The sequence below is a fragment of the Camelus dromedarius genome, chromosome 10, assembly GCF_036321535.1.
Source record: "Camelus dromedarius isolate mCamDro1 chromosome 10, mCamDro1.pat, whole genome shotgun sequence".
NCBI classification, from domain to species: Eukaryota; Metazoa; Chordata; class Mammalia; order Artiodactyla; family Camelidae; genus Camelus; species Camelus dromedarius.
In genome coordinates this window covers 283,691-311,683 of record NC_087445.1, presented here as the reverse complement: position 1 = coordinate 311,683, position 27,993 = coordinate 283,691, and the positions used below count along the sequence as shown (strand labels likewise).

General features: G+C 37.9%; 1 protein-coding gene across 2 annotated transcripts; it reads left to right on the top strand.

Moving 5' to 3' along the window:
• Positions 1–57: 57 nt before the first annotated feature.
• ZNF484 (zinc finger protein 484) lies at positions 58–27,831 on the top strand. Of its 2 annotated transcripts, XM_064490062.1 has the most exons (7): positions 58–172; positions 8,323–8,367; positions 15,421–15,547; positions 15,833–15,928; positions 17,730–20,497; positions 23,432–23,527; positions 24,487–27,831. In XM_064490062.1, exons 2-5 carry the CDS (start codon positions 8,353–8,355, stop codon positions 20,042–20,044), a joined length of 2,553 nt encoding a protein of 850 aa, XP_064346132.1. In that variant the 5' UTR covers positions 58–172; positions 8,323–8,352; the 3' UTR covers positions 20,045–20,497; positions 23,432–23,527; positions 24,487–27,831. The 2 variants fall into 2 exon arrangements, with proteins under 2 accessions (XP_064346132.1, XP_064346131.1); XM_064490061.1 differs by having other exon boundaries at positions 23,432–27,831.
• Positions 27,832–27,993: the final 162 nt, after the last annotated feature.

Sequence of the window (27,993 nt, the reverse complement as noted above, 5' to 3'; positions counted from 1 at the left end):
GTTGAATACTGGCGGCTTCCAGCACAGAAGCCACTGCTGAGCATGCGCACACCCAGGCGGCGCCTGCGGAATCCTGCAGGGACAGGGAGGGATCCAGCAAGAGGAAGTGGGTCCCGTTGTAGTTCTTGGGATTAAATGACCACTGTCCTGAAAGAGCTTGGATGAGGGGCAGGTGAGTGCGGGGAGCATCACGGGGCTGAGTGAAGCGGGGGAGGGGCTCTGGTGGCCGCGAGGAGCTTTCGGGTCAGTGATGGAGGCGGTCAGTAGATGAAATAACGGGGGCTGGTGGCGTTTTAATGGTGGCTTCTCGGAGGCTTAATAGAGTGTGTGGGGTCTTTAATGGTGGATCCGCGGAGACTTGGGGTGGGAGTGAAGCGGTCTGTGACGGTGGATTCCCAGGCAGAGAGATGGGGCTTGTGAGCTCTTGGATGTTGCATCCGTGGGCGGATTCCTGGAGTCTGCGGGGTGCAGCTGGGGAGAATAGCCGTGGGGCCTGGGTAATGAGGGATCTGAGGGCTGAGGGATGCTAGATCCTCATTGATTTCCTCCCATATGCTTACTGGTTTGTTTCTATTTCTGATTTTTTATTGTGAATAGAAATAATAAATAATCATAATGGAAACAGAAAAGAGTTTTATTTGAGCCAAACTGAGAACTGTAGCCCAGGCGACAGCTTCTCAGAAGGCTCTGAGGAACAGCTAGGTTGAATCATGGTTTTCAACATAGTCTGATTCCTTAGTAGAACAAAGAGCATACGTCAAACCTGACACGGGTGTATTCCTTCAAGGCTTCAAAGGAGACAGATCTAGTAGGTACAGGGCTAGACAGCAGGACCCTGGTGTCTGGGAAGGGAGCCTTACCTTCCAGGGAGTGTTAACGCTGGATGCTATAGAAAAGGAGTTAATTATTCTTATCTTTGAAACAGACATTCTTTATCTTAAAGGTTAAAGCAGACATGCCGTGTGTGTTTGACAGGCAGTTTTAGTTTGTACAAAATTCAGGTTGGAACATGTATAAGCCAAAATGACTTCCCCATATCTCAATATATGAATTTTTTTTATCATCATGGTACATTTTACCAGATATTTAAAAAATATATTGCCGTGAGATTGCATATACATTTCAGTTTAGTTTCATCCGTTCTGTATCATTTGTCATTCGTAATATTTATGTATAATTTTTCTCTCTCTTTTTTATTATCAGGCAACTCCAGATCTATTTTATTGGCCATTTGAAGTACCGATTGTTTGTACTGTCTACTCTTTTTATCCTTTTCTGTTTAGATAATTTATCTTTTTTCTCCATTTGATGTAAATTGTCATCCTTACCCTTACCTTCCCAGTCTTTTACTGGCTATGTTTAACCGTATAAAGTTTCTTTTAAATACATCTTTATCTTTATCTTTGAAATGTATCATTTCAGTTTGATGTTCCACTTTGATCCTGAGTTATTTGAGTTTCTTCATTCCCACATTATTAAGACGTGTTTTTAATTGCTTGTTTTAATATTATTGAATTGTTATGAACTGTAGCCTGCAAAGTCTCAACTTTGAAAATTTTATCAAGATTCTTTGAAGACAAGTTACACAAGGTGCATTGAACTTTGTTCAATGGATATAAGAGAAAGTGTAGTCTCAATTTGTATGGTGCAAACTTCTCTTTATGTATATTAAATATAATCCAGGTGATTTCCAGGTCTTTCTCTTTCCTATTTTTGGTCTACATCATATTCTAAAAGAGATGAAATAATCATCTCTAACTAATACTTCACTCTAGTTCTGTGTGCTTTTTTGCTAACTTTATTTGTGTGTGTTTGGGGAGACGCATACATACACCTCATGGTTAATGTATTTTGTATCATTTTTTTCTCGTATTGAATGCTATTATTAAAGGACCTCTCTTTTCAACAAAAAGAAATTTCAGCCTTGAATTTCTCTTTGATATTTGTATTGTCATTCCTGCCTTCAGTTTCATTTCATTTGGGTGATTTATCTTTGCCCAGAGCTTTATTTTATATTTGTATTTGTATTGTTTAGGTTAACTACTTGTAATGGAAACATTTTGGTTTTTTCAAATCTAACCTATAACCCAGTCTTTGTTTGTTTGTCAATAGGATATTTTACCTTTTCAGTTCAGTGTGATAATGATTTACCTGATTTTGTACTTTCCATTTTAATGTTTACTGTTAATTTTGACTCATTATTTTCTGCTTTTTCCTCTTCATACTTTTATTGAATTGATGAAATTTCTGTTCACTGTTTCCATCTACACCCAGACAACTTTTGTTTTTTCCTGAGATAATTAGAAATGTTTTGTCAGAGGATAGTATTATTAATTTTCTGTTTAATGGCCTCCTTATCATATCATCATTGTCCTTTTTAATAATTAAAAATCTCTTGAAAAAATTTTTGCTGAAGAGTATTTTTCTATTTGAGATTTCTCACCTGATTCATTTTATACTTATTTTTGTGGGATACTTTTGTGAGTATTTTCCTCAGATGATGAAGGAGATATTCTGAACTGCTTTTATTTCTGAAAATGTCTGTCTATCGCCCTAACAGAGAAGTGGTCTTTCAGATGATACTTCTGGCATCGATCATTTCGCTTTCATTACTCCAAATGAAGCATCTTGATTTTCTTAATTCTTTTTCTGCAAATAATCTGTTCTTTCACACATGCTTTAGATTTAGAAGTGTTTTAGATTTTAAAATTTATCTTTAAAATTCAAGAATATTCCTAGATTCATTCATTGATTAAGTCCCATCCTGTGTGTGTGTGTCTGTGTGTGTGTGTCTGTGTGTCAGTTTGCAGAAAAGGTTGATGGTATGTATAGGCCTAATGAGTGGTGTGGATAGTGGGCGGTGTGCTTGGCTGATTTCTCAGGGCCCACTGCAGGTGCAGTGTGTCTGGAATTGAAGTCTTGGGATCCTTGAAGGAGATGCTTAGTGGTAGTGTGGGCAAAGAATGTCACCTGCCATGTCAGTAAACAAAGGATATTGTGGCCATCAAGCCATCAGCCACTGCAGCTGCCCCTGACAGTGCACCTCAAGGGGATTCAGGATGGAAAAAACCAGGATACTGGCCCTAGGTAGTTAAGGTGCACATCAAAGGAATGATTTCAATGAGTCCAGACTCTTGCATCGTCCCATCCATAGAAAAGTGCTAAATTCATTAACTTGAGATGTCTGGATTTTCTTTAATCAACAGTAATCTTTTGATGTTCTGACTACTTGGTTTTGTTTATTTATTTGTTTGTTTGTTTGTTGCAAAAAGTCCTATATATCCTGGCTCCTTTCTTACCTCTTTGGAAAGTCCCTCAGAACTCTCTGAGAGGCTGAATGCTGGGCTTAAGTCCTCAGCGGCTCCCCTGAATAAAAAATAATTCCCACCTTTTAGGTTGTGCCTTTTTTCTCCCCAGTGGAGACAGTGGTGATAAAGGTGTGGAGGCCAGCTATTGGTACGTGTGGTATTGTATTATAATAAGAAGCATATATTTTGGTTTTCATCCACCATTCCCAATGCATAGCTCCTGACATGACACCCTTGTAATTTCCTAAGTGATCAGGGCCATAGGGTTTGTTCCTGGCTCCTGAAATAGCTCCCGAGGGATAAAGGTGAAATGGATGCTCTTTGTTATAAATAATAAGTTCCTTTCAACCCCACCTGAGTTTATGTTGATGAAGTGACATTTGGAAAGCCTCTAGAGAATCACTGGGTGGGGGCTGGTTGCCAGGAGAACCAAGCAAGTTATTAAGAGTTTTGGAACTTGAAACCCACCCCCTGGCTGGAGGTTGAATCAGTCACCAATGGCCAATCATTTAATAAATCATCTGTACATACTGAAGCCTCCACAAAACCCCAAAAGGATGGAGTTTAGAGAGCTCCTGGATTGAACACGGGGAGATTCGGGGAGAGTGGTGCACCTCTCGTGGCATATCTCGCCATATACGTCTCTTCAATCCGGTTGTTTCTGAGCTATATGCTTTTATAATAAGTGGGTAATCTAAAAAGTAAAATCTTTTCTTGAGCTCTGTGAGCTGCTCTAACAAATTCACGGAACCCTAGGAGGGGGTCCTGGGAACCTCTGATTTATGGTCCAAAGCACAAGTAACAACCTCAACTTCATTGGCACCTGAATTTGGGGTGGGCACAGTCTTGTAGGACTGAGCCCTTAACCTGTGGGATCTAATGCTAACTCCCAAGTAGGTGGTGTCAGGATTGAGTTAAACTGTAGGACACCCAGCTGGTTTTGTAGAGTTGCTTGATGTGGGGACCCCTGCCCCCAACACACACACACACACACACACACACACACACACACACACACACAGGCCAGAAGTATTGAGAATAGAGGAAGAACACACAGGAGGAGTGGAGCCAGGACTGCGAGATAGAGGTGTTGGAGGCTCTGGGATCAGGGACTGCAGAATGAGTGACTGGGGCCCCTGGGCAGCAGGACACGGAAACCAGTGGTTCCGAGGTATGAGTAATGGGCCCTGGGGTGAGGTCAGTGTACAACCATCAGCAGCTGAAGCAGGCAGACTGAGGAGCGGGGGCGAGGAATTAGGTGCCAGAGCAGGTGATGACTTGAGGGACCCGTGAAGTCAGATGAAGTAAGAAACAGTAAGTGTGTTCTAGGTGGGTTACTGATTTTGTAATAGTGACAGTAGCCACGATTTAATGAGTGCTTGTGTGCCACTCATGGGCCGGATGGTGATCAAGTGCTATAAAATTGGTTTATTTCTCTTCAAAGTATAAAAAGGAGGAAACTGAGACTGAAGTAAGTCCCTCAGACTGTCACAGCTGGAAGGTGGAAGAGCTGGGGTTCAGATGTTCCTTGATTCGGTTCCACACCTTTTGTCTCCCCTGTACCACCCTGTTCCACACTGTTCGATGCACTCTTGGGAGGACAGCCGAGAGGCTGTCACCGAGTGGCACGCTCCCTGCCAGGATCCCCCGGTGTTTCTGCAGAGCCCTGAGGGCAGACCACTTAGTTGAGCCTTTGGGATCTTTTTGTCAGACTCCAGCCAACCTTGGCGAATAATCACTGGCAGCCTTTGGGTGTTCACTCAACTCCTGGGAAGACTGGCGTTCTAAGATAACACACAGGTGAGGCCCAGGATGAACATGCCAGCCGAGTAGAGCTTGTCCCAAAGACCCCTTACCCAGCTCAAATCCTGCCTCTCCAGGGATGTGACAGCTCCTGTGAGCGGGGAGGGGGAGTCCCAGATGCAGGAGATTTCTCGGAGCTGGACTTGCTAAAACAAAGCATGATCTTTTGCAATGTGAAAAGTACTTGGCCGATGTCATATACTCCAAGGCTTTTCCCTGTAGTGGGAAAGGATTTATTTTTTTAAGTTTTTATTATAGAAACTTTCAAACTTACACAAAATTAGAGAAAATACTGTAATGAAGCCCCAGATACCCTCATCACCCAGTCTCAGTAATAATCAACCATTTGCCACTATCGTTTCACCTGCTCTTCCCGCCTGTTTCGTTTTAGCGAGGATATTTTAAAGCAAATCTTGGATACTGTGTCAAGTCACCCACAAAACTTCAGCATGCAAATCCAACTGATGGGGGCAATTTTTCCCCCCGCATAACCAGCAGGCCATTACCCACCCAACGAAAGTTACGTAGCTCCCTCGTATCATCTGAGACTCAACCTGTAGTCACAGATTATTGTGGATGAAGAAAGTCACCTGCCGTGTCAGTAAACAAAGGATGTTGAGACCATCAAGCCATCAGCCACTGCGGCCACCCCTGACAGTGCACCCCGAGGGGACTCAGGATGGAAAAAACCAGCATAGTGGCCCTAGACAGGGAAGGTGCATGTTGAAGGAATGATTTCAGTGAGCCCTGACTCTTGCATCTTCCCATCTGTAGAAAAGTGCTAATAAGTTCATTAACTTGAGTTGTAGATTTTCTTTAATCAACTGTAATCTTTGATGTTTTAACTACCTGTTTATTGTTTTTGTTTTGTTTCATTTTGCAAAAACTCCTGTATATCCGGGCTCCTCCTTTCTCTCTTTGGAACAGTTCCACAGAGCTGTCTATCTGAGGGGCTGTATCCTGGGCTTAAGTCCTCAGCAGCTCCCCTGAATAAAAAGTAATTCTCAGCTTTTAGATTGTGTATATTATTCAGTCAATATTATCAAAAAATGACTTTTTAAACATTTTTTCTATGAAAATTTCAAAAATACAAATGTACAAAAAGTAGTGTAAACGTTCCCCGTTTACCCATCGATTTCCACAATTACCAAGTCACAGTCATTTGTCATCTGTCCCTTCTTCCAACACTTTGCCTTTTCTGTTGGATTATTTTGAAGCAAATCTCAAACATTTTGTCATTTTACCCATAAGTATTTCAATATATCCAATTATTTTAATAAAAATAGCCACAGGGCTATTATCACACCTTAAAAAATTATAATACATTTTAAAATATCATTTTGTGTTGATTGAATTGGTAGGTAGATTTAGAGACTCGATCAGATTCAGGTTTCTTTTTTGTTTTTTTAGGGAGCAAGTCTACTTCCCAGGTGATATTGTGTACATCAGGAGGCACGTAATGTCTGGTTATCTGTTTTTGTGATGTGAGCAGCCGCTGATGATTGTTTAGATCCACTTTTCATTAGGGGTGCAAAATGGACATTTTTCCCATTCCTTCACTTGTAGCCAGAATAATTTATATAAATAGTGTTTGATTACCCTCAAGTCCAGCAATGCAAGAAAGTTAGTAGAGATGCTTGACTCTTGCATTTTTTTTTTTGTTTTGTTTTTACAAGTTTGATGGCTTGATTCACTAACACTTTCCAGAGGTTCTAGAGAAGTTCTCTCATGATCTGGATGGCAGGTGCACAAGTCTGAAAAATAGGGAAAAGTGCTGAATACCTAATATCCATGTGCTTTATATAAGTTATACCACACAGAAGAAAATCAACGAAGAAGTAACCCAAAATTTGTTTATATTAGAAAAGTGTATTTAATAGAAATACCTCTAATATAAAAGTTAGAAGCAAAAGTAAATTTTGAAAGTCCATCATAAAAAAATATTGGGGAGGACAAGTCTAGGGTAAAAGGGACACAGGGGCCAATGCATGAGCCTTGATTGGAAACTGTTTCCAAGAAAACAGCAAGAAAAGGTGTTTCTGGGGTAATTGGGAATTTCAAATATGCGCTGAATATTAAAATGATACAGAATTGCTAATAATTTTCTCAGGTGTGATATTGATCTTTTAGGAGACTTATGTGATATATTTAGGAATGAAATGTCATGACAGCTGCAACTTTCAAAAGGTTCAGCAAAAAAAAGATATAAATGTATACATATACTTAGATATTCATATATGTATGAATTTACATGTAACTTTATGTGTATCTAGAAAGATTAACCAGGAGTGGCAAAATACTGATTGTTGAAACCAGATGTAAAGTATATGTGTATTTCTTGTACAAACAATTCAACTCTCCTTTATGTTAGGAAATTCATTAAAAAAAAAAATCAGAAAACAATGGCTTCAGTCAGTAAGTGACTCAGCTCAGGTCTTAAGGTTTGTTTATTGACTAGAACCAAGTTCATTTGCTATATTGTAGCTAAGACAGAGTTTCCACTGACAGGTCCCTTTTAAGAACTGTAAGCAAAGATCAGTGGAAAAGCTAGAAGTCTCCCTTTCTGGTCTTTGTGGATATTCTCGCTCCTTGTGATGGGCTAGTCACAGAAGCTCGGAACAAAAATCGTTATATTCTTTAAAAACAGTTCCTTTGTCTTTGACCGGCAAATAAGAACATAAGCATTCAAATTACCTATAATTTTACCATCACCCAAATATTATATCTGCTAACATATTAGTATATTTCCTTCCTGGTAGTTCTGTGTGCGGGAATGCATTCTTGTTGTGTGTGTGTGCACGCGTAGGTACACACATACTGTTTAGAGAAGATGGAATCATACCGTTTAATACATCTTCTTATTCTTGGCACTTTAACGTATTTTTCTACAGTGGTTTAATTTTTTTAACAGTGGTTTCATTTTACAAACTATATCTTTTGGATATCCTATAAAGTATTTAAGCTGTCTACAATTATTAGGTATCAAGATGTTTCTAGCCTTTTCTTTTTTTTTTTTTTTTTTTTTGGTGTTAGCTATGCTCTGGTAAAACTCCTGCATTTAAATCTTTGTGTAACACAGGATGATTTTTTATGATGTAGTTCTAGAAATAAGTTTTTGGGTCAGGTGCATGGACACTAAATGATGTATGTGTCTATGTGTGATACTGAACTCCATTCTCTTATCTGTCCCTCTGTCAACCTGTTTTCTCAGATCTCTGCACTTTTCCCAGAAGAACCAGAAATGACCAAGTCCCTGGTGAGTTCTTATTTGTTCATGTGTTTACTTGTTGCTTTCTTTATTTTCTAGTGGATTTTAGGAGGCATCTATTAACCCATACAGTGAGGTGGACAAGTATAAATAAATAAAAACTAAGATCAGAGAAAGTAAAGACTCTCAACTCCAAGTCAAGCTTGGATTATAGATACATGTGAGTTGTCCGGTTTCACACAGTTATGAACTTTGAACTGTAAAATTGTCTCTGATCGTCCTGAAAGACACAACAGTAAAGGGAATGAAACACATGGTTTATGTTGTTGAAAAGTAATGCATTTCACCTATTGTAAAGACTTCCTGCTTCTTGGTATTTGAGAAAAGTTTTGATAGATCTTCAGATGAAGGGAAACAGAGCAGTGACTTCAGCCAACCTGTTAGAAGTGCACTAGCAGGTTCTCTCCTGCTGACTTATAAAAACCAGTGCTTCTCACACTTGCTCATGACTTCAGATTCTAATTTAGTGGGGCTGGGACTCCCATGGGATGTTAGTGCTGCTGGTCCAAGGACCACCTCGTGAAGCAATGTTTTGCGTTTTATTATGAATGAGTGTTGAATTTTGTGAGATGCTTTTTCTGCATCTGTTGAGATGGTCAGGTGATTTTATTTCTTCAGCCTATTGCTATGGAAGATTACATTGATTGATTTCCAAATATTGAACCAGCCTTGCAATCTTTGAATAAATTCCACTTGGTCATAACGTATACTTCTTTTTATATATCTGTATTTGCTAATATTTTGTTAAGGATTTTTGTATCATATTTTGGGGGGATATAGACCTGTTTTTTTTTTCCTTTGTTATTGCTATGTATGGATGAAAGTCTCAAACCCACACCTGGCTTTTTTCCTTTTCCACACCACTCCAGTAGAGTGTGAAGGGGCACATTTGTTCAGCCAGGCAAGAGTGGGAATCTAAGCTACTCCCTGCCTTTTTTCTGATGGGTATGTGATCAGGCCTAAAGTTTTTGTTTGTTGGTTTTTTAATCAGTTATGTTTGGCTGGAGTACGTTTTGTCTAATAAAAGTTTCCTGTCTTTCTAGGTTGCCCCTTTCCTGGGCTTTTAGCTAAAGAGAGCAGACTTATTTTTGTTTTTCACATGTGCCCTTGTTGGTGTTTCTGGGTTGTGGGATTTTTCTAGTACCTGGTCAGGGCAGTATGAGTCAGCTGACTTCAGGGAACGCGTGCTGTATAGTTCCTTGGCTCCTGAAGTCCCTAGACAGTTCGCCTTTTTTTCTTTAAACTTTCAGAGTCTTCCTGGGTTTGTTTTATGGAGAGTGTCTATGGTTTCTAGATGTACCTAGTGGATGAACAGGGACGAGTGCCTCTACCCCATCTTTCCAGGAGTCAAAGTCAGTTCACTGATTTTTTTTTTTTTTAAAAAGGAGTTATTTATATATTAAGCATACTTTTCTTATTTTTTTCAATTATATTTACCTCTTTGTTCTTTGCATCTTAACCTTTAAAAGTAAAGATTTAATTTTGGGTATCATGAAACTTATACCTGTATTTACTGAGTCAAAAAGTTTTTTGAGGCTTCCTAGAAGAAACAGCTGTCATCTGCTCTCTTACCCCTCGAATTCCAGCTTCTCTGAACTCAGTTGAACTAATTCATTTAGTATTTGCTTTCCTATGTCTTAATAACATGTTTATATTTGTACCTCTTGGTTTTCAGTTTTAGGTGGTATCTACTGACTTAGCACAATGGAAAATAAGGTTTTAACTCTTTTAGACACTTAAGCCTTCAACACTCACATGCACATTTCTTAGGTCCCCTCCTACTTAAATAGGTATATTATAATTTGGGGTAAATCAATAGGCTGTATTTATTATTATGGTTATTTTAATTATCTCTCAGTTAAACCATTTATTTTACCTTTTATGCACGATTGTTGTGTCTTACCTGGAATTAATTATTGTTTGGTTTAATCATTTGTTTCATTTTTCATATTTGGATCACTAATTGAACTCCATTTTCTTCCCAGGTATATATATGTCTTCTCAATGTGTTAAAATACACTAGCTAATAGCAGTCACAGTAATCACAAACGTTAACATCGTGCTTACTGTATGCTAGGCACTGCTAACACGCTCTATGAACTGATTTAATCACACCCCTTTGACGTATCTATAATTATCCTCATTTTACAGGGGAGGAAACAGATCCACAGAGAGGTTAACTAACTTGCCCTAGATCACACTGCTAGTCAGTGGTGAAGCCAAGAGTAAAACCCAGGCAACTGGGCTCCAGAATATAGGCTATTTGTTTGAGCTGTTGAAAGAAACTTCCCTTGGTGTTTTTGACCTGCTCGAAGTTGCTGTCTGTTGGATACTCATCCACTGACTGGGGGGTCTCCTCTTAGCATGGTACTAGGAATTCCTTTCGCGTCCCTTGAGTGTTGGATCTCTTTTCTGGCTCTTTCTTGACTTATGCTTTCATTTTTAGAGAATATTATCCAGTAGCTCTCTAGAAAGTGTGTGTGGAAAGTAAATTTTTTGAGACCTTGCATGTCTGGAAATATTTTTATTTTACCCTTAATAATTTCACAGCTAATTCTAGATTGTAAATCATTTTTACTTAGAATTTTTAAGCTATTGTTTTTTACCTTTACCACCCCACTTTCTCTTATTGGATGTGGTAAGCAGAATAAAGGCCCCCACAGGTGTCCACATCCTGATCCCTGAAACCTGTGAACGTTACCCCACGTGGCAGAAGAGACTTTACAGATGTGATTAAGTTAAGGATTTTGAGGTGGGGAGGAGATTGTCCTGGGTTATCTAGGTTGGGTTGGGGGGCAGTGTAATCACAAGGGTTCTGATAAGTGAAAGAGGAAGGCAGGAGGGTCAGAGTCAGGGAGAGATCTAAAGATGCTACTCTGGTGGCTTTGAAGATATAGGAAGGGGCTATGAGCCTCTAGAAGTTAGATAAGGCAAGGAAATGAGTTCTCCCTTATAGCCTGCTGACCCGATAAGACCCGTTTTCAACTTCTGACCTTCAGAACTGTAAGATAATAAATTGTGTTATTTTAAGTGTGTTGTAACTTACTGCAGTAGCAATAGGAAACCATTACAGGTTTTGGAACCTGGAAGTGGAATGATGCTGTAATAAATACCCCGAAATGGGGAAGTGGCTGTGGAATTTGGTAATGGACAGAAACTGAAAATTTTGAAGAGTGTAATAGCAAGAGGCAAGGTTTCCTTGAACAGACTGGTAAATTGAAATAGGGATGTTAACTCTGAGAGAGGAATCAGAAGGAAGTGAGGAGCACGGTAGAAAAAAAACTTGTTTTGTTTTAGAAAATAACTAAGTTATTATTATCAGACTATTGATAGAAATAGGAGTGTTATTCCTTTAACAACAACAAAAAAGAAATAGGAATGTTAAAGATGCTGCTGGTGAAGACTCAGAAGGAAATGAGGAACATGTTATTGGAAGCTGGAGGAAAGGACATCTCTGTTACACAGTGGCGGACAGTTTAGTGGAATTTTGTCCTGTACTTTTGTGGAAAGTAGATTTGTTAGTGATGCACCTGGATTTCCCTCTGAGGAGATTTTCAAGGGAAAGTTTGGAGATGTAGCCTGGTTTCTGCTTCCTGCTTATAGTAAAATGTGAATGTTAAGAGAAAGAGATCGAAGGAAGAACTGTTGAGCAAAAAAGAATTAGACCTGATGATTTGGCAAATTTGGGGGCTAGCAAGATGCCAAAAGACACTGAAGTTAGTTTCACTATCAGGAAAGTATGCTGTTGAGAGAAAGCCAAGGGTGCAGATAGATGCTTTATATATTTTTCTAGGTTTTTAGGTAATTAACAGGAGGAATAGGGTGGAATGCACTTAACTCATTTTATTTTTTTTTCTTGAACTGGAAGTCTCAGTCTTTGCTGTTAACTTGATTATTTGATTTATTTACATTTAATGTAATTACTGCTATATTTGAATTTGTATATCCAGTTTTATTCATTTCATATTTCATTTATATTTGAACCATCTGTTGATTTTTCTGTTCCTTTCTTGACCTTTCTTTCAGTCAAAATTAAAATTTTTACTTTGTTAACTTGTTTGTTATATATTCTTTTGTTTCCCTAGGTGTTAGAATATTCATCTTTGACTTGTTATTATTTCACCCCCTTCTCAATAGCTGTTACAGCACCTTAATTCCACTTACTGCTTCTCATTTTTGCATTATTACTTTCATGCATTTAATTCTACATAAATTTTAAAGTTCACAGGATACTACTGTTACAGTTTTTGTATAGTCAATATTTACAGTTTTGTAAAGTGGGATTTGAGAAGCTTCTTGAATCTTTGAGTTGATATCATTCACCATTACCTTTTCAAATATTGCTTATGCCTCTATCTTCTCGGACAACAATATGTTACTCCTTTTCACTGCCTTACATGTGACACGTCACATGCTCTTGTGTTTATTTTCATTAAAAAACCTGTCAATATCTTGTAGTAACCTGTACTGAAAAAGAATATGAAAACAAATATATGTATATATATGTATGGCTGAACTATTGTGCTGTACACCAGAAACTGACACAACATTGTAAACTGACTGTACTTCAACTAAAAAAAAAAAACCCTCTGTGGGTCCGTTTGGATGTTTTCCATTTGCTTGTCTTCCATTTCAGTCATTCCATATTCCGCTATTTAAAATTTGTCAGTTCCTAATTTTGGATACTGAATTTTGATTTGATTTTTTTATTGTAAGTCCCATTTCCCTAATGAAATTCTCCATCTTTTCATCTAACTCTAATCCTCTGTAGAACTGTTTCTATTGATTTTTTTTTTCCCCTCTGGTTCGGATGTGTGGCCCTGTCTTTGGGCAGGCGTAGGATTTCTTTTATTGTATCAAACCGTGTTTAAAGCATTGTAGAGGATCAAGGTTATGGTCTCCTTTCTCAGAGGAATAGTTTCTCCCTCTGTTGGCAGGCAGAGTGGAGGGTGAATACCTTTATCCGGTCAGGCACAGTTGAATCGAGGCTGAGTAGAAGCCCTAGTAAGAGTCTGCCTCTGGGTCACTCTGGCCACCCAGGATTTTCAGCTAAGAGCCCGGGTTGTCCACTGTGGACCCTCCTCCTTGCAAATGCCAACTCTGTTGCCTTACCACACTACTAAAATTTTGCTTCACTTTTCAGAGGCTGTCTACTTAAGTTCTTAGTCTTCTGTTCATACAGCCTGAGAATTTGGCAGATGTCCGGGGTGGGGGGTGGGGGTGGGGCTGGCCATGTGTTTGAGCTCCCCTGGTTTCTCTGTCACCCAGCCGTAGCCTTCTGCTGGTCCAAAGCTGGATTCTTACCGTTTGCCCACACCCAGAATTGATAAATACTCCCAGTAAAAAAGTGGCTACATACATCAGATTAAATCTTCAATGTTCTCTTGAGAGTCTTAGCCCCTAACAGCTTTCCAGCGCTTTCAAACAGATGGTTTCAGAATTTCATTTGGCATTTATAGTTTTTCTGGAAAGAAGCACTGGACTGCCACAAGCTATTATGTGCCATCTGGAAATAACAATGCCTCAAGAGGGTCCTCTTCACATATCATATAGTTTGCCCATTTAAAGTGTACATGCAATGGTTTTTAGTATATTTACAGAGTTGTTCAACCTTTACCATAGTTTTAGAACATTTTCTTTCCCTGCCCCATCCAAACTCATACCTTTTAGCTGTCACCTGCCAAATCCTCCCATTGCCCCTAGCCCTGGGCAACCAGTAATCTTTCTGTCTCAGTGGGTTTGCCTGTTCTGGACATCTCATATAAATGGAATCTTACAGTATGTGGTCTTTTGTGATTGGTTTCTTTCACTCAGCGTAATATTTTCAGGATTCATCCACATTGTAGCATACATCGTACTTCATTCCTTTCTGTGGCTGAGTAATATTCTCTTGTATGAATATACCACATTTTACTGAATAATATTCTCTTAATACCACGTTTTAAAATTCATCATTAGTTGACATACATTGGCTAAAGATACTGAGAACCTCTCTTGTGCTTTTTGGCCATTTGTGTATCTTCTTTGGAGAAATGTATATTCAATTTATTGGCCCATTTTTAATTGGATTGTTTATCTTTTTATTGAGTTACAAGAGTTCTTTATATATTCTAGATACAAGTCCTTTATCCAATATGTAATTGCAGACATTTTCTCTGAGCCTTTGGGGTTGTCTTTTCCCTTTCTTGATAGTATCATTTTAAGCAAAGTTTTTAATTTTGATGAAGTCTGATTTATCTGTTTTTTTCTTTGGTTGCTTGTGCTTTTGATTTTATATCTAATAAATCATTGCTACATCCAGCATCATAAAGATTTACCCTTTAGCTAAAGTGTAAGTCCTTTTGAACATTTAGGCCTTTTGATCCATTTTGAGTTTGTTTTTGTTTTTGTTTTTGTTTTTGTTTTTGTTTTTTTTGTATGGCATGAGGTAAGCATCCAACTTCATTTTTTTGCATGTGGATGTCCACTTGTCTCAGCACTATTTGTTGAAAAGACTGTTTCTCCCCTTTTAAGTTGTTCTGAGACCTGTGTTGAATCATCAGTTTACTATAAATATGACGGTTTATTTCTGGATTCTTGGTTACATTCCATTGACCATTTTTCGAAAAAGGAGCCTATTTTATTCATCTTTTTTAAAGAAAGAATGAACTTACTCAGTAGATTGCTGAGTTCAGTAAAATGAAAGTCTGAATATACTTTCTTTTTTGAGGAAAGTGTTAATGAAATATGGCACATATTCAAAAAGAAACACACACATCAAATGTGTGCAGCTTGATAAATTTTCACAGCTTATTCTTTTGTAACCAGTACACAAATAAAGACTAAACCAAAACCCAGATTGGTATCAGAACCACAGAAAGAATGGCATGATATTTTTAATATTTATTTTTCCCTTGAAAATAATAATGTAAAATTTAGGTATTTATTGGGAACTTTATAGGTTGTATCTCATTAAAAAATTATTAAAAATAAGTTCCTAAATGTCTTGTTCTTGTCCCGCAATCCTGACTCCTTACCCTGAAGAGGCATGTGTTTTTCCAGGGATCGGTGTCTTTCAAGGATGTCACTGTAGACTTCAGCAGGGAGGAGTGGCAGCAACTGGACCTCGCTCAGAAAAGCCTATACACGGATGTAATGCTGGAAAACTATTTCAACTTGATCTCAGTGGGTAAGCACAGCTCTGCTGGGCAAGGCTGTATCTCATTGAGTGTATTTTCTTTCTCAGTGGGATCTCTGACACCTGTGGGATTTCTGAGGCATGTGGGACTTCTAAAGACGGCAGGACATCTGAAGTATGTAATACTTCTGTCCTGATTTTGTCCTGTATTCTTAACAATTTCTTCTGGGTATTATGAGTGTACTTCCGTTTCCCTATGAACTTTTCTGAAAAGTAAATGGAGTGCTTTATTGTATGACGTCTGAAGTCAAGTCTTCTGTCACTTCCTCCTGCTAGGGTGTCAAGTTCCCAAACCGGAAGTCATATTCACCTTGGAGTTGGGAGAAGAGCCTTGTATGTTGGACGATGGAATCTCCAGCCAGAGCTGTCTAGGTGAGTAGGAAACCAAAGCATAGGAGACAGTGGAACTGAACTGAAGTTGTGCCGGCAGAGGCTGGCAGCTTCTTGAAGTGCTATTAACATGATGTTTCTCTAACATCCTGAACTTTCGGAACCACATGGATAGAGTTGATATTGGCCCCTTGGAAATCTAAACGTCATCCCCACTGCAGGCTGCTTCCAATATCGGTGTATTTGCTTGACTTCTTTAAAAAAAATTTTTTTTAATTGAAGTATAGTCAGTTTACAATGTTGTGTCAGTTTCTGGTGGATGGCGTGCTTGCCTTTTGAGGAGGGATGTGCTACAGCTACTCTTGATTTTTGCTTGTTTTCCCTTTTTTTTTTTTTTTAACTTTTTTATTCTTTTTACCTCCACCAAAGTCTTAAATCCTTTTCTTACTCATTCAGATACTCATAGATTTGCTTTTGCAGGGGTGGAGTAAATGGGGTTGTTTGTTTGTTTGTTTATTGAATTTATTTTTTGAATGGTGGTGATGCAGGAAAACCAGATGTGGTGTGTGAGGAGGGCCGTGTGCCAGGTCTTGGTGGAGCCCCTGGGACGTGCCCTGCCAGGTGTGGGTCCTTGGCTTCGCACAGGAAAGAATTAAAATGCAAGTCATAGTGGATTAAAAGTAGATTTACTTAGAGAGGTGTACACTCTATATGCAGAGTGCAGGCTGTCTCAGAAGGCAAGAGGAAGGCCAGGAAGTGCAGGGTTGGGTGTTTCATTTGAAGTAAAAGTAGATACACATGCCATAGACAGAGTGCGGGCTGTCTCAGAAGGCAAGAAAGAGAGCGGCCTTGGTTTGCTTTTTTAAAAAAAAAATTACTGTGGGTCACACTACTGCCTGTTTCTTTTCATTTTCTCTCTTTTTCTTTAATGCTTCAGAATTGTCTTCTAGAGATGGCCTTAATTTACCATCTCACATGCCTCTCTTACTGTTGACTTTGAGAGTACCATTACTTACCTTTGGGGGCAGCTTTTTGTTGTATGTGACATTAGTAATTATGCTTTCTGACATTTTCTTCTGTCGACTGATATAAATGCACAACTTTCAGTCTCTGCTTCAGATGAGTTGGCCCTTTCTTCTGTTACATGCTTCCAATTAGGTGCATGTAACTGCCCCCCAGCTGAGCATAAAGAATTAAATTATAGACATTTACCCTTTGTAATGCTAAAGCTCATTCAGGATGCCTGATGCTACAAGATTTTTCTATACATAAATAAATCGGTGTTTTGGGCACACTGGCTAATAGGGGAAAGAGAAAGCTGGGAGATTAGCGAGGATTTATAGATGAAGGAAATAAGAATCTAGACTTAGAAATACTTCTTTTCAGCCACATAGTTTGTCCCTTTGTTCTTCTGACACCTTATTATGTAGTTTTGGTTTGAATCTCATCTTCCCCAGTTACTAAATATTTGGTTTGGGCAAATTACTTAACTCTTCTGTGGCTCAGTTTCCTCATCTGTGAAATAAGGACAGTAATAATGCCAACAGCAAAGCATTGTGATGATGTTTAAATGAGGTGACATTTAATGCCTGGCACGTCTAAATGCTAGTGTTTATCATATAGTTAAATGTAATATAAGTGCTCATTTTATTATTGCATATTATTATGTATAAAGAGATTATAGCACATATAGTTATTCATGTTATGTATTTACCTATATTTATTATTCTATTTATATAGAACCTCTCCCATTTCTCTGTGTTTTACCTTAAATCCACTTTGTGTATTGTCCCTCCTACATTCTGTTAACTGTTCTTTGTGTGTTTTATCTTTTCTTTTTTAGATCAGAGTGTTGGTTTCGAAACATCACAACAGGGGATGTCGGAAGAAGTTTCCGTCCATTTTGAGAGAATGAATCTCTTCACAAGAGATGACCCATACTCCGTTCTAGAAGAATTGTGGCCGGATGGTGAACAGACAGGGAAATGTGAGGAAAACCAGAACAAACAGTTAAGTCATGTCACCTCCATCGACAAAGACACACTAGCTAATGAGGACTATGAATATAATGACAGTGGGAAAATATTTCATGTAAACACATACCTTGTTCCTTCAAGAAGAGGACTCCATAATTATGACTCATTCCGAAGGAGTTTGAAGCCTATTGTAAGCTTAGGTAGTTATAATAGAAACAGTGCAACGGAAAATTTTGATAAAATTATTCAATATGGTAATATTTTCCCTCATATGAATTCTCATGCAGAGACAAATGCCTGTGAATATAACCAGTATAAGAAACTGCTGAGTCAAATGCAAGTTCTCATTCAACATCAAAAAATTTATGCTGGGGAGAACCTCTGTTTATTTTCTGATTTCATAAAGCTTTTCTCCCATAAATCACACCTTTTTGCACATCAAAGGATTTATGCTGAAGAGACACATCATGAGTGCAGCAACTGTGAGACAGTCTTCTCTCAGAAGCCCCAACTTGCTGGGCCCCAGAAGGTTTATACAGGAGCGAAACCCTTTATATGCACTGAATATGGGAAGGACTTTTCCCTCCATTCAAACCATGAGGAAACTCATACCGAAGAGACGGACTGTATATGCAGTGCGCATGGGAAGGCCTTTGTCCAGAAGTCAGATCTGTTCAGACATCAGAGAATGCGTCCCGGAGAGAAAAAAACCTATGAATACGGTGAATGTGGGAAAAATGTGTCTCAGAATTCAAACCCCAATGGACATAAAAAAGTTCGTCCTGGAGAGAAGCACTTTGAATGTACTGAATGTGGAAAAGCTTTCACTAGGAAGTCGACACTCAGTATGCATCAGAAAATCCACACGGGAGAAAAACCCTACGTATGTACTGAATGTGGGAAAGCCTTTATCCGAAAGTCCCATTTTATTACACATGAGAGGATTCATACTGGAGAGAAACCTTACGAATGCGGTGACTGTGGGAAATCCTTTATAAAGAAGTCACAACTCCATGTGCATCAGCGAATTCACACAGGAGAGAATCCCTTTATATGTTCGGAATGTGGGAAGGTCTTCACCCACAAGACCAATCTCATTATACACCAGAAAATTCATACTGGTGAGAGACCTTATAGATGTACTGAATGTGGGAAGGCCTTTACTGACAGGTCAAATCTCATTAAACACCAAAAAATTCATACTGGAGAGAAACCCTATAAATGCAGCGACTGTGGAAAGTCATTCACCTGGAAGTCCCGGCTCAGGATACATCAGAAATGTCACACTGGAGAGAGACATTACGAATGCAGTGAATGTGGGAAGGCGTTTATTCAGAAGTCAACACTGAGTATGCACGAGAGAATTCATAGAGGAGAAAAGCCCTATGTTTGCACTGAATGTGGGAAAGCCTTCTTCCACAAGTCGCATTTTATTACACATGAGAGGATTCACACTGGAGAGAAACCTTATGAATGCAGTGACTGTGGGAAGTCCTTCACTAAGAAATCGCAGCTCCATGTCCATCAGCAGATTCACACGGGGGAGAAACCCTACAGATGTGCTGAATGTGGAAAGGCTTTCACTGACAGATCAAATCTCTTTACACACCAGAAAATTCATACTGGCGAGAAGCCCTATAAGTGTGGTGATTGTGGGAAGGCCTTCACCCGGAAGTCAGGCCTCCACATCCATCAGCAGTCTCACACTGGAGAAAGGCGCTATGAGTGCAGTGATTGCGGGAAAGCCTTTGCGAGGAAGTCGACGCTAATTATGCATCAGAGAATTCACACAGGAGAGAAACCTTACATTTGTACTGAATGTGGGAAGTCCTTCATCCAGAAGTCGCACTTAAATCGGCATCGGAGGATTCACACTGGAGAGAAGCCCTATGAATGCAGTGACTGTGGGAAGGCCTTTATTAAGAAGTCACAACTCCATGAACATCATCGAATTCACACAGGAGAGAAACCATACGTGTGTGCTGAATGTGGAAAGGCCTTCACCATCAGATCCAATCTTATTAAACACCAAAAAATTCATGCGAAACAGAAATCCCATAAATGCAGTGACTTTAGGAAAGCCTTCAGCTGGAAGCCACAACTCGGTATACATCAGAAACCTGACGCTGGGGAAGTAGGATGCCTAATGCCACAGTCATGGCGTGGGGATACAAAGTTGTGAGAAGCTATAGCTTGACTGAGAAGCAAGAGGTAACAAAAGTCAACTTTGTCTGGTCAGAAGTATGAGTACGTGGCTGATGCCCAGCTCTGCATGTAGGGGGAGACAAAAGTACTTAAGCAGTGTATTGTGGCCATGCTTGGTTACTCGACAGACACGGGGATTGTCAGGGCTCCTGCAAATAATAGTACACGTGCAAGGATTTGACTTGGCAGTTTTTCCTGTTTCACATTTTGGATAAGCAGCTTTATAAAATCAAGGGTGTTGAATTTTTCATGCCGTGGGTAGCAAAAATATTCAATGTTTTGACCAAAATACTTTCTTAATGAATAGACTTCTGAGAAAAATCTTCATTGTCCAAGCGCCCTAAGGACACTGAGATCAAGGCAACAGTGCAGACAGTTCAGGTCTACAGTGAAGAGAAGCTAGATGTTTTTGTGAAAATTGACATTAAAGGTATGAAGAAAGGACTCTACTTTTTTTTCTTTTCTTTGGGAAGTCATTATTATTTATTGTTTATAATGCCTATTATTGTGGGCTATTTGGATTAATAAATTTTAAATTTACAATTTGGCTTTGAGATTGGCAAATTAGACCTGAGTATTCACAGGTAACCAGCCATTAGGTCACCATTATATCCCCTTGTTTACTCATCCCCCTGCCATGGCAGCAGGTCGCTCACGCCCAGGAAATATAAAGTGCTCCCAGCCTGTTTCCCAAAAGTGGTCAGTGATGGGTAGGCAGCCGCCCCATAGGGTGCTTGTCACACTAGAACTGGCCCTGAGATCACGGGGCTTGGCCACGGGTTAGAGTTAGCGCTTTGGGTTCTCAGCCTCTTCTGCAGACACCTGTATGTTTTACTGAGTTCTGTTTGAAAAAGAGCCAAATTAAGAAAGTGGGTTTTAAAACCTAGACTTCTTCCCTTTCAATTTTGTTAATACATTCTCTACGTATTTGTTATGTGCTTAGTTTACTATGAGACAGTTGCCTTGCATTTCTTAGCAAGCGTGAAATGAGCTTGTTTTCTTAAAAGATACAATACGGCTGCGCATTTGGGTGAGCACTCCTGTCTCCTCTCAGGCTCCGTCAGTGAATCTGAATCAGTTGTGTTTTCAAATCGTCTATATTCTTAGACTTTTTTCTTTTATTCTGTCAGATACTGAAAGAAAGACATTCTAATCTTCCAGAATAATTGTGAATTTGTCTCTTTTTTCGAGCTGCCAATTTTTGTTTCTATATTTTAAGGCCTTATTTTTACATACTTTCAAATTTAAAAGTGCTCTACTCTTCCTGGTTAATTGAAACTTAATCATTAGGAAATGTCCCCTTTTTATCTCTAGTGATGCTTTTTGTCTCAAAATTTACTATGTAAGTTATTAATACAGTATACATACGTCACTTATTAAAGGTTAATGTAAATTAGTACTCACACTACTTTCTGTATCAGGTAAATAGTTAGAACATTATTCCCTTCTTGACATACGATGGTATTGGTGTCATGTGCTTTAATTCCATATGTAGTTGACATGCTCAATCATTGCTGTTTCAGAGTCAGCGTTCATTTAAGTTAATCCACATATTTACCTTTTTCATTACTTTTTTCCCCCTTCTTGTCCTTTAAGTTTCCTTCTAGAATCTTTTTTTTTTTTTCCCCTAACTGAAGAACACCCTTTAGTGTTTCTTTTAGTGTATGTTTCCAGGTGACAAATTCTGTTTTTGTTTGTTGGAAAATGTCTTTATTTTGTTTTCATCTTTTAAAGATATTTTTCCTGAGTATAGAAGTGTCAACTGGCAGTTATTTTCTATTAGTATTTTGAAATATTTTGTTATGATTTGTCGTTCATCGTTTTGTGGAAAAGTTAGCTTCCAATCTAATTACCTTTGAAGGTAATTTGCTTTTTAAAATTCTTTTCTCTCCTTTACAATTTATGTCTTATCTTAGGCTGTCAGCAGTGGGACAGTGAGATGCTTAGATACGATGTTCTATGTATTTATCCTATTTGGAGTTTGCAGTGTTTTTTACAATCTGTACCTTAATGGATTTTTTTGTTTGGTTGGTTTTTGTTTGTTTGTTTGTTTGTTTGTTTGTTTGTTTTTGCACATTTGGGGAAATTTCTAGCTATTATTTATTCAAGTGATGCATCTATTTCATTATCTTCCTCTTTTTCTCCTAGTGATGACCTGACTGTCCAGATCCTGTTATCCTTTTACTCTGGTTGTTGTTTCTCTTGGGTTTTGATGATGTCTTGTCTCCTCATGTACCTGGTGATTGTAAATCAACTGCCTAGACACTGTATGTTAAAAATTGCAGATGTAATTAGACGGTCTGGATGATACCATCTTTTAGAGAGGATTTGCCTTTGCTTCTAACACGTGCAGGCTAGGAGCACAAGCAATCCCTGATTGCCTTCCTCCAATCACATATTGAGTTTATTCAAAACTGGGCTTCAGTCCCTGCGAGGGCTTGTCTATTTTTTTTTTCCCACTCTTATTCCTAGGGGATACCCCATTGACTTACAAATTTGGGAGATCTATCAGGCCTCTCCTCCTTAGAAGGAACTTAATTCTACTGTTTGTCCCTTTAGTCCCACAAATTTGTAAAACAAACAAACAAACAAAAACAAGCACTGTCTTAAGCCTCTCTTGACCAGTATTTGCTTTAAGAATTAGCAAACACTTTTTAATCAAGAGTTCCAAATTCCAGAGGTAACATCTTATCTCTAAACTTATTCCTGCAGTTTCTCACTTTGGTAGCTCTCCAGTGCTGCCACAAAATTAAGTGTATTTCATACTTTCTTCCACCGTTTTCAGTTCTCGGAGTGCTGGTACAGGCCACCTGCTCTGCCATTAGCAGAAGTTTTCAATTCACTGAGCTAGCTATTCCTATTTAAGGAATGCAGAGTCTGGAAGTACATTTTTTAAACTACCAAAACTTTCCAAACTAACCTAAAAATGAAAGTGCTCTGATTTGCAGTATTACTTTACTCTTACTTTTTGTTCCTGAAAGCTAAGGCATCCACTCTTCTGTTAAAGGCTTTATAGACTTTGATACACACAAGAAATTTACTTCTGCTGTGTCAAGTTGTATTATGGTAGCTGCCAAACTTTAACAAAAGGAGGAGACTGTCTAAGAGCCTCGCAGATGTCTTTAATAGTATTTTTTTTCCCCTTTGGATAATTAATAGAAAATTAAGTTAATGAAAATTGGTGTTAAGATTCCAGGGATTAGAAAATAACATAATTCTCAAGCTTTTTGTTCTCAGGTACATTAATAAAATACATTTCTACTTTACGAAGACAAAAAAAAAAAAAAAAAGAGCTACTTTACCTTTTGTAAATACACTATTAATCTCTAGGGGAAAGTAAGATTTTTTTTTTGTTGACTTCCAGTTATCTCAAGAGGCACTTGGGAATTGGTTGAGGAATGGATGATGGGAAATTATCAGTGGAAAATGAGAGCTAAATCTTAAATAGGCGAACTTCAAGGTCAGTATGGATTGACTGGGGGCAATGTGGGATACGGACTTGACTAGGAAAGTAGTATGAGTTAGCCATGTCTTTTTATGCCAGTACTATGATATAGTTCATTTGTATTTATAGCAAAACTATTTTAAGACAGTTATACAATATACATTTTTTAAATGCACTTTATTTAATTTTTCATGAAGGAATCTCATTCTGTGAATTCAGTAAATGTAAGAAAACTTTTACTCAAGCCAGTATTTAATTATGCATCAGGTAATTCATAGCGGACAGGACTTCTTTTGTCTGATTAAATATGGGTAGCACGCAGTCACAAATAAATACTTCATTACGAAACTCATTTTGGAGAGAAAAACCTATAAAAGCAGTGACTGAAAGACACTATACCTGGAAGTTATCAGAAAATTTCTGCTAGAGCAAGATGAATATATTAAATATGGGAATAGCTTCATTCAGAAATGTTTTCAGTATTCAGTATTTATACACGAGTAAAACTGTGTATTTCTTGAAAGTGAAAAAGTCTTCTCACCAAAATCAGAACCAATTATAAGTTACTCCTACTACAGAAGAGCCCTATGATTATTGTATATTTTATGTCAAAAAGTCTTTGTCCATGAGTTACAGCTTACTGGGTATTAGGTAAATAATTGAGAAGAATAAATCTTCAAAGAACACATTTTCTTCAAATGCCATAAAATTCATACCAGGAGGAAACTATATTTGATACAGTGGAAGAAGCCTTTCTAGAAGCAAATTACACATGAAATATGATTCATTTTGTTTACTAGTTTAATTTCACACCCATGTCTCTAGAACCTATGGGGACAAATACACTAGACCAATGATCACCTTTCTTTTAATTAAAAAATATATATATTTAAACACCCATGCACACACATAAAACTTTGATAAACATGACTTTTATATTTTAATCTCTTGAATTTTATACTTTCTCCATTCAGCAACTCCAGCCATCAACAGTCAACAGATAAGCAGTGTTGATGAACTTCTTGTAATTTTTTCTTTTTACTCACAATCGTGTAAAGATACATTCATATGTTACCATGTGCACATATATATGAGTGTGTTTCCATTGTCTTAAGCTGGGATTATATCATATACACAGTTTTGCATCTTTTGCTCTCAACAGTACTATCAACCAACTGAAGTGTCCATGGTATGGACATGCCATAATTTGTTCCAGCACTTTACCACTGTTTATTCACATTTTTGTCACTAGGAAAAGTGATCTGATAACCATCTTCAAGAGGTGACATAGCATAGGGGTTAGTGGACAGGCATAACCATACCCTTACCTACTGGAGCTTTTTTTCCCTTTTTTTCTTCCCTGTAACATACTTCTTAGGAGTGAGACTGTTGGACTGAACAGTGTTTTCTCATTTTAATAGAAGTTGCTGAATTTCTCTGGAATAGGACTAGCATTTTGTATTTCTAACACTAGTATAAAATGTGCCCTTCCCCTCTGTTAAACATAGCTGTTACTTTTTAACTTAGCAGAGTTTTATGATTTCAAAGTGGTAACTAGTTTTATTTTAATTTGCATATTAATACGCCTCTTTAAATGTTTCTTAGCTACTTTCTTTGCTAATATGCAAGTTGCCTTTATAAACCATTTATTCATACATTTTTGTTTTTGGATTGTCTTGTCAATTTGTGACAGCTTTTTATATATTAAAGGTAGTAATTCCTTTAAAAAAAAAAAAAACCGTATTGCTTGTCCCTTGACCTTGAATATATTTTCCCATTCCCATTTTATTTTTTACATGTTTAAATACGCCCATCTATTCTTTTGCAGTTTCTGAATTTCTAGTCTTAGTTAAGCTTCAAGTATTATAAGATTTTTAAGTGTTTGTGCGTTTTTTGGTATATCTTGTGTATCTTTTGGGAAAGTGATTAATTTTTTTCTTGACTATGGATGGACAGTTGTAGGCACTGTTGGTTTGCTGAGCAATTCCAGGGCTCCTCTCTCACTACTTCATTAGCATCTTCTGAAGCTGATAGCGGCCAAGGGAACTGACTCAGGCCAGGAGAAGCCAAACACTGGTAGTTCTGGGGAAACCTTTGCTTTCTTAAGAAAAGGGACAGACTTAGCTGCTGCCATCAATTTACCCTTCCTGCCTTGTACGTGATGCTCGGGGCAGTCGTAACCTTTTCTCAACCACAGGGGAAAGGGCCAAAGACTCGGAGACGTGTCTTGACGTGTATTTAATCAACACTAGCAGCAAATTGTCTTCAGACTTTTGCTACGTGATAAAAATAGATATGTTTTTTATAAACTGTTGCGGGAAAGTGTAGTGTGAGAGGCTGATCACATCCCAGTGAAGGTCCTTGGCTTTGTGCAGGAAAGAATTCAAGAGTGAGCTGAAGTAGACTGAAAGGTTTATTCAGGGAGATACACACTCCATAGACAGAATGTGGGCCATCGCAGGAGGCAAGAGAGGCAGCCTGGAGGTGCGGGGTGGTTAGTTTTTGTGGGCTTGGTAATTCCATATGCTAATGAGTGGGAGGATTATTCCAGTTATTTGGGGGGAAGGGCAGGGATTTCCCAGAATTGGGCCACTATCCACTTTTTGGCCTTTTATGACCAGCCTCGGAACTGTGATGGCACCTGTAGGTTTGCTATTTAGCATGCATGTTACAATGCGTGTATAAGGAGGCTCAAGGTCTACTGGAAGTCAAATCTTCCAACCTCGTGGGCTTAGTTGGTTCCAAGCAATTTATGTCCTGTCCTCAACTGCTGTGTCATTGTTTTAATGGTAATGCCTTGCTGTCCTCTTGTCTCAAAACCATTCTATTTTAGGTTTCTCTTGCACCTGAAAATATGCCTAAATTTATTCAGGCATCAAAATGTATAAAGTAATCCATCTTTTTCTCTATTAAAATAAATAGAAAAGATATTTTAATACCTCAGTAAACTAGGTACCCCACAGAGACCTAAGTAAAGTAGAGAGATCACAAAGTTATACAAGATGTGTAATGGGTAAAAACAACCACAGATAATGGGTCAATCAATAGGACCAGGGCAGAATACTACCTAGAGCAAATTATTTCCTAGTAAGACATAATTGATCAAAATTGAGGAAAAAACTGAAAAAAGTCAATAACCATAAAATGAATTGTAAATATCATTACAGAGCAATCATGTAAAATATACCAGGACTATAGGAAGCTACTTCTTAGGTGGGACACATAAACACTGAACTATAAAGGAAAAATTATAAATCTGACTTTTTGAAATTAAAAACTTATCCTTTGAAAGGCAGCGTTAAGAAAATGAAATAACAAGACATTGAATGGGAGAGAATATTTGCAATAGATATCTGACAAAAGATTTATATTCTGAAAATATAAATAAATTTACAACTCAAGTGTAAAAGGGCAGATAATCCAATAAAAAATGGCAGCAAATTCAAACAGATTATTCATGAAAGAAGATATGAAATAGCCAATAAGGACAGAAAGGGTTTTCAGCATTAGCCATCAGGGAAATACAAATGAAAATCAAAATGAAACACCTCTATATATTCATTAAAAAGACTAAAATTAATACTTCAATTAAAAATGGGGAAAAGACTAATAAGCATTAAAAAAGATTAAAATTAAAATGATTGACATCATCATGTCTTGGAAGATTTGGAGCAACTGGAACTCATACATAACAAGTGGGAATATAAAATGACACACTGTAAAGTAGTTTGGCAAATTCTTAAACAGTTAAATATAAAACTACCATACAACCCAGCCATCCTATTCCTGTATTTAACCTTGAAGAAATAAAACTTATGTCAGTGCAAAGGCTTGTACATGAATACATAGCAGCTTTATTCATAATAGCCTCAAAATGAAAATAACCCACATGTCCATCATCACGTGAATGGATAATCAAAATGTAATATATTTATAAATGAATACTATAATACTATTTGGCAATAAGAGGGACTATACTAATATGTGTAACAACATAAATAAATTAGAAAGTCATTTTGAGTAAAAGAAACCAGACAAGAAAGAATATTACATACTGCATGATTGTATTTATGTGACATTCCAGAAATGCAAAGTATTAAATAGTGAAGTGACAAAAAACAGATCAGTGGTTGCCTGGGACTAAGGGCAAAGGGAGGGATGGCCAGCAAAAGGATACAAGGCATCTTTGGAGGATGACAAAAATGTTCTGTATTTTTATTGTGTTGGTGTACACAACTGTCAAAATGCATTGAATTGAACACAATGGATGCAGTTTATTGTATGTAAATTATATCAATAAAGTTGATTTTAAAAAATAACATGAAAAGATGGATTTATATATGAATTCAGTTAACATTTAAAGAACAGATCATTTTTTTAAACATTTTTTATTGTTATAGTCATTTTACAATGTTGTATCAAATTCCAGTGTAGAGCACAATCTTTCAGTTATATATGAACATACATATATTCATTGTCAC

What these genes read in the sequence shown, in the direction of transcription:
- ZNF484 (XM_064490062.1), top strand. An exon ending in TTTCAACTTGATCTCAGTGG is followed by an intron (nt 15,548 to 15,832) that starts GTAAGCACAGCT and finishes TCCTCCTGCTAG; the next exon opens with GGTGTCAAGTTCCCAAACCG. An exon ending in CTCCAGCCAGAGCTGTCTAG is followed by an intron (nt 15,929 to 17,729) that starts GTGAGTAGGAAA and finishes TTTCTTTTTTAG; the next exon opens with ATCAGAGTGTTGGTTTCGAA.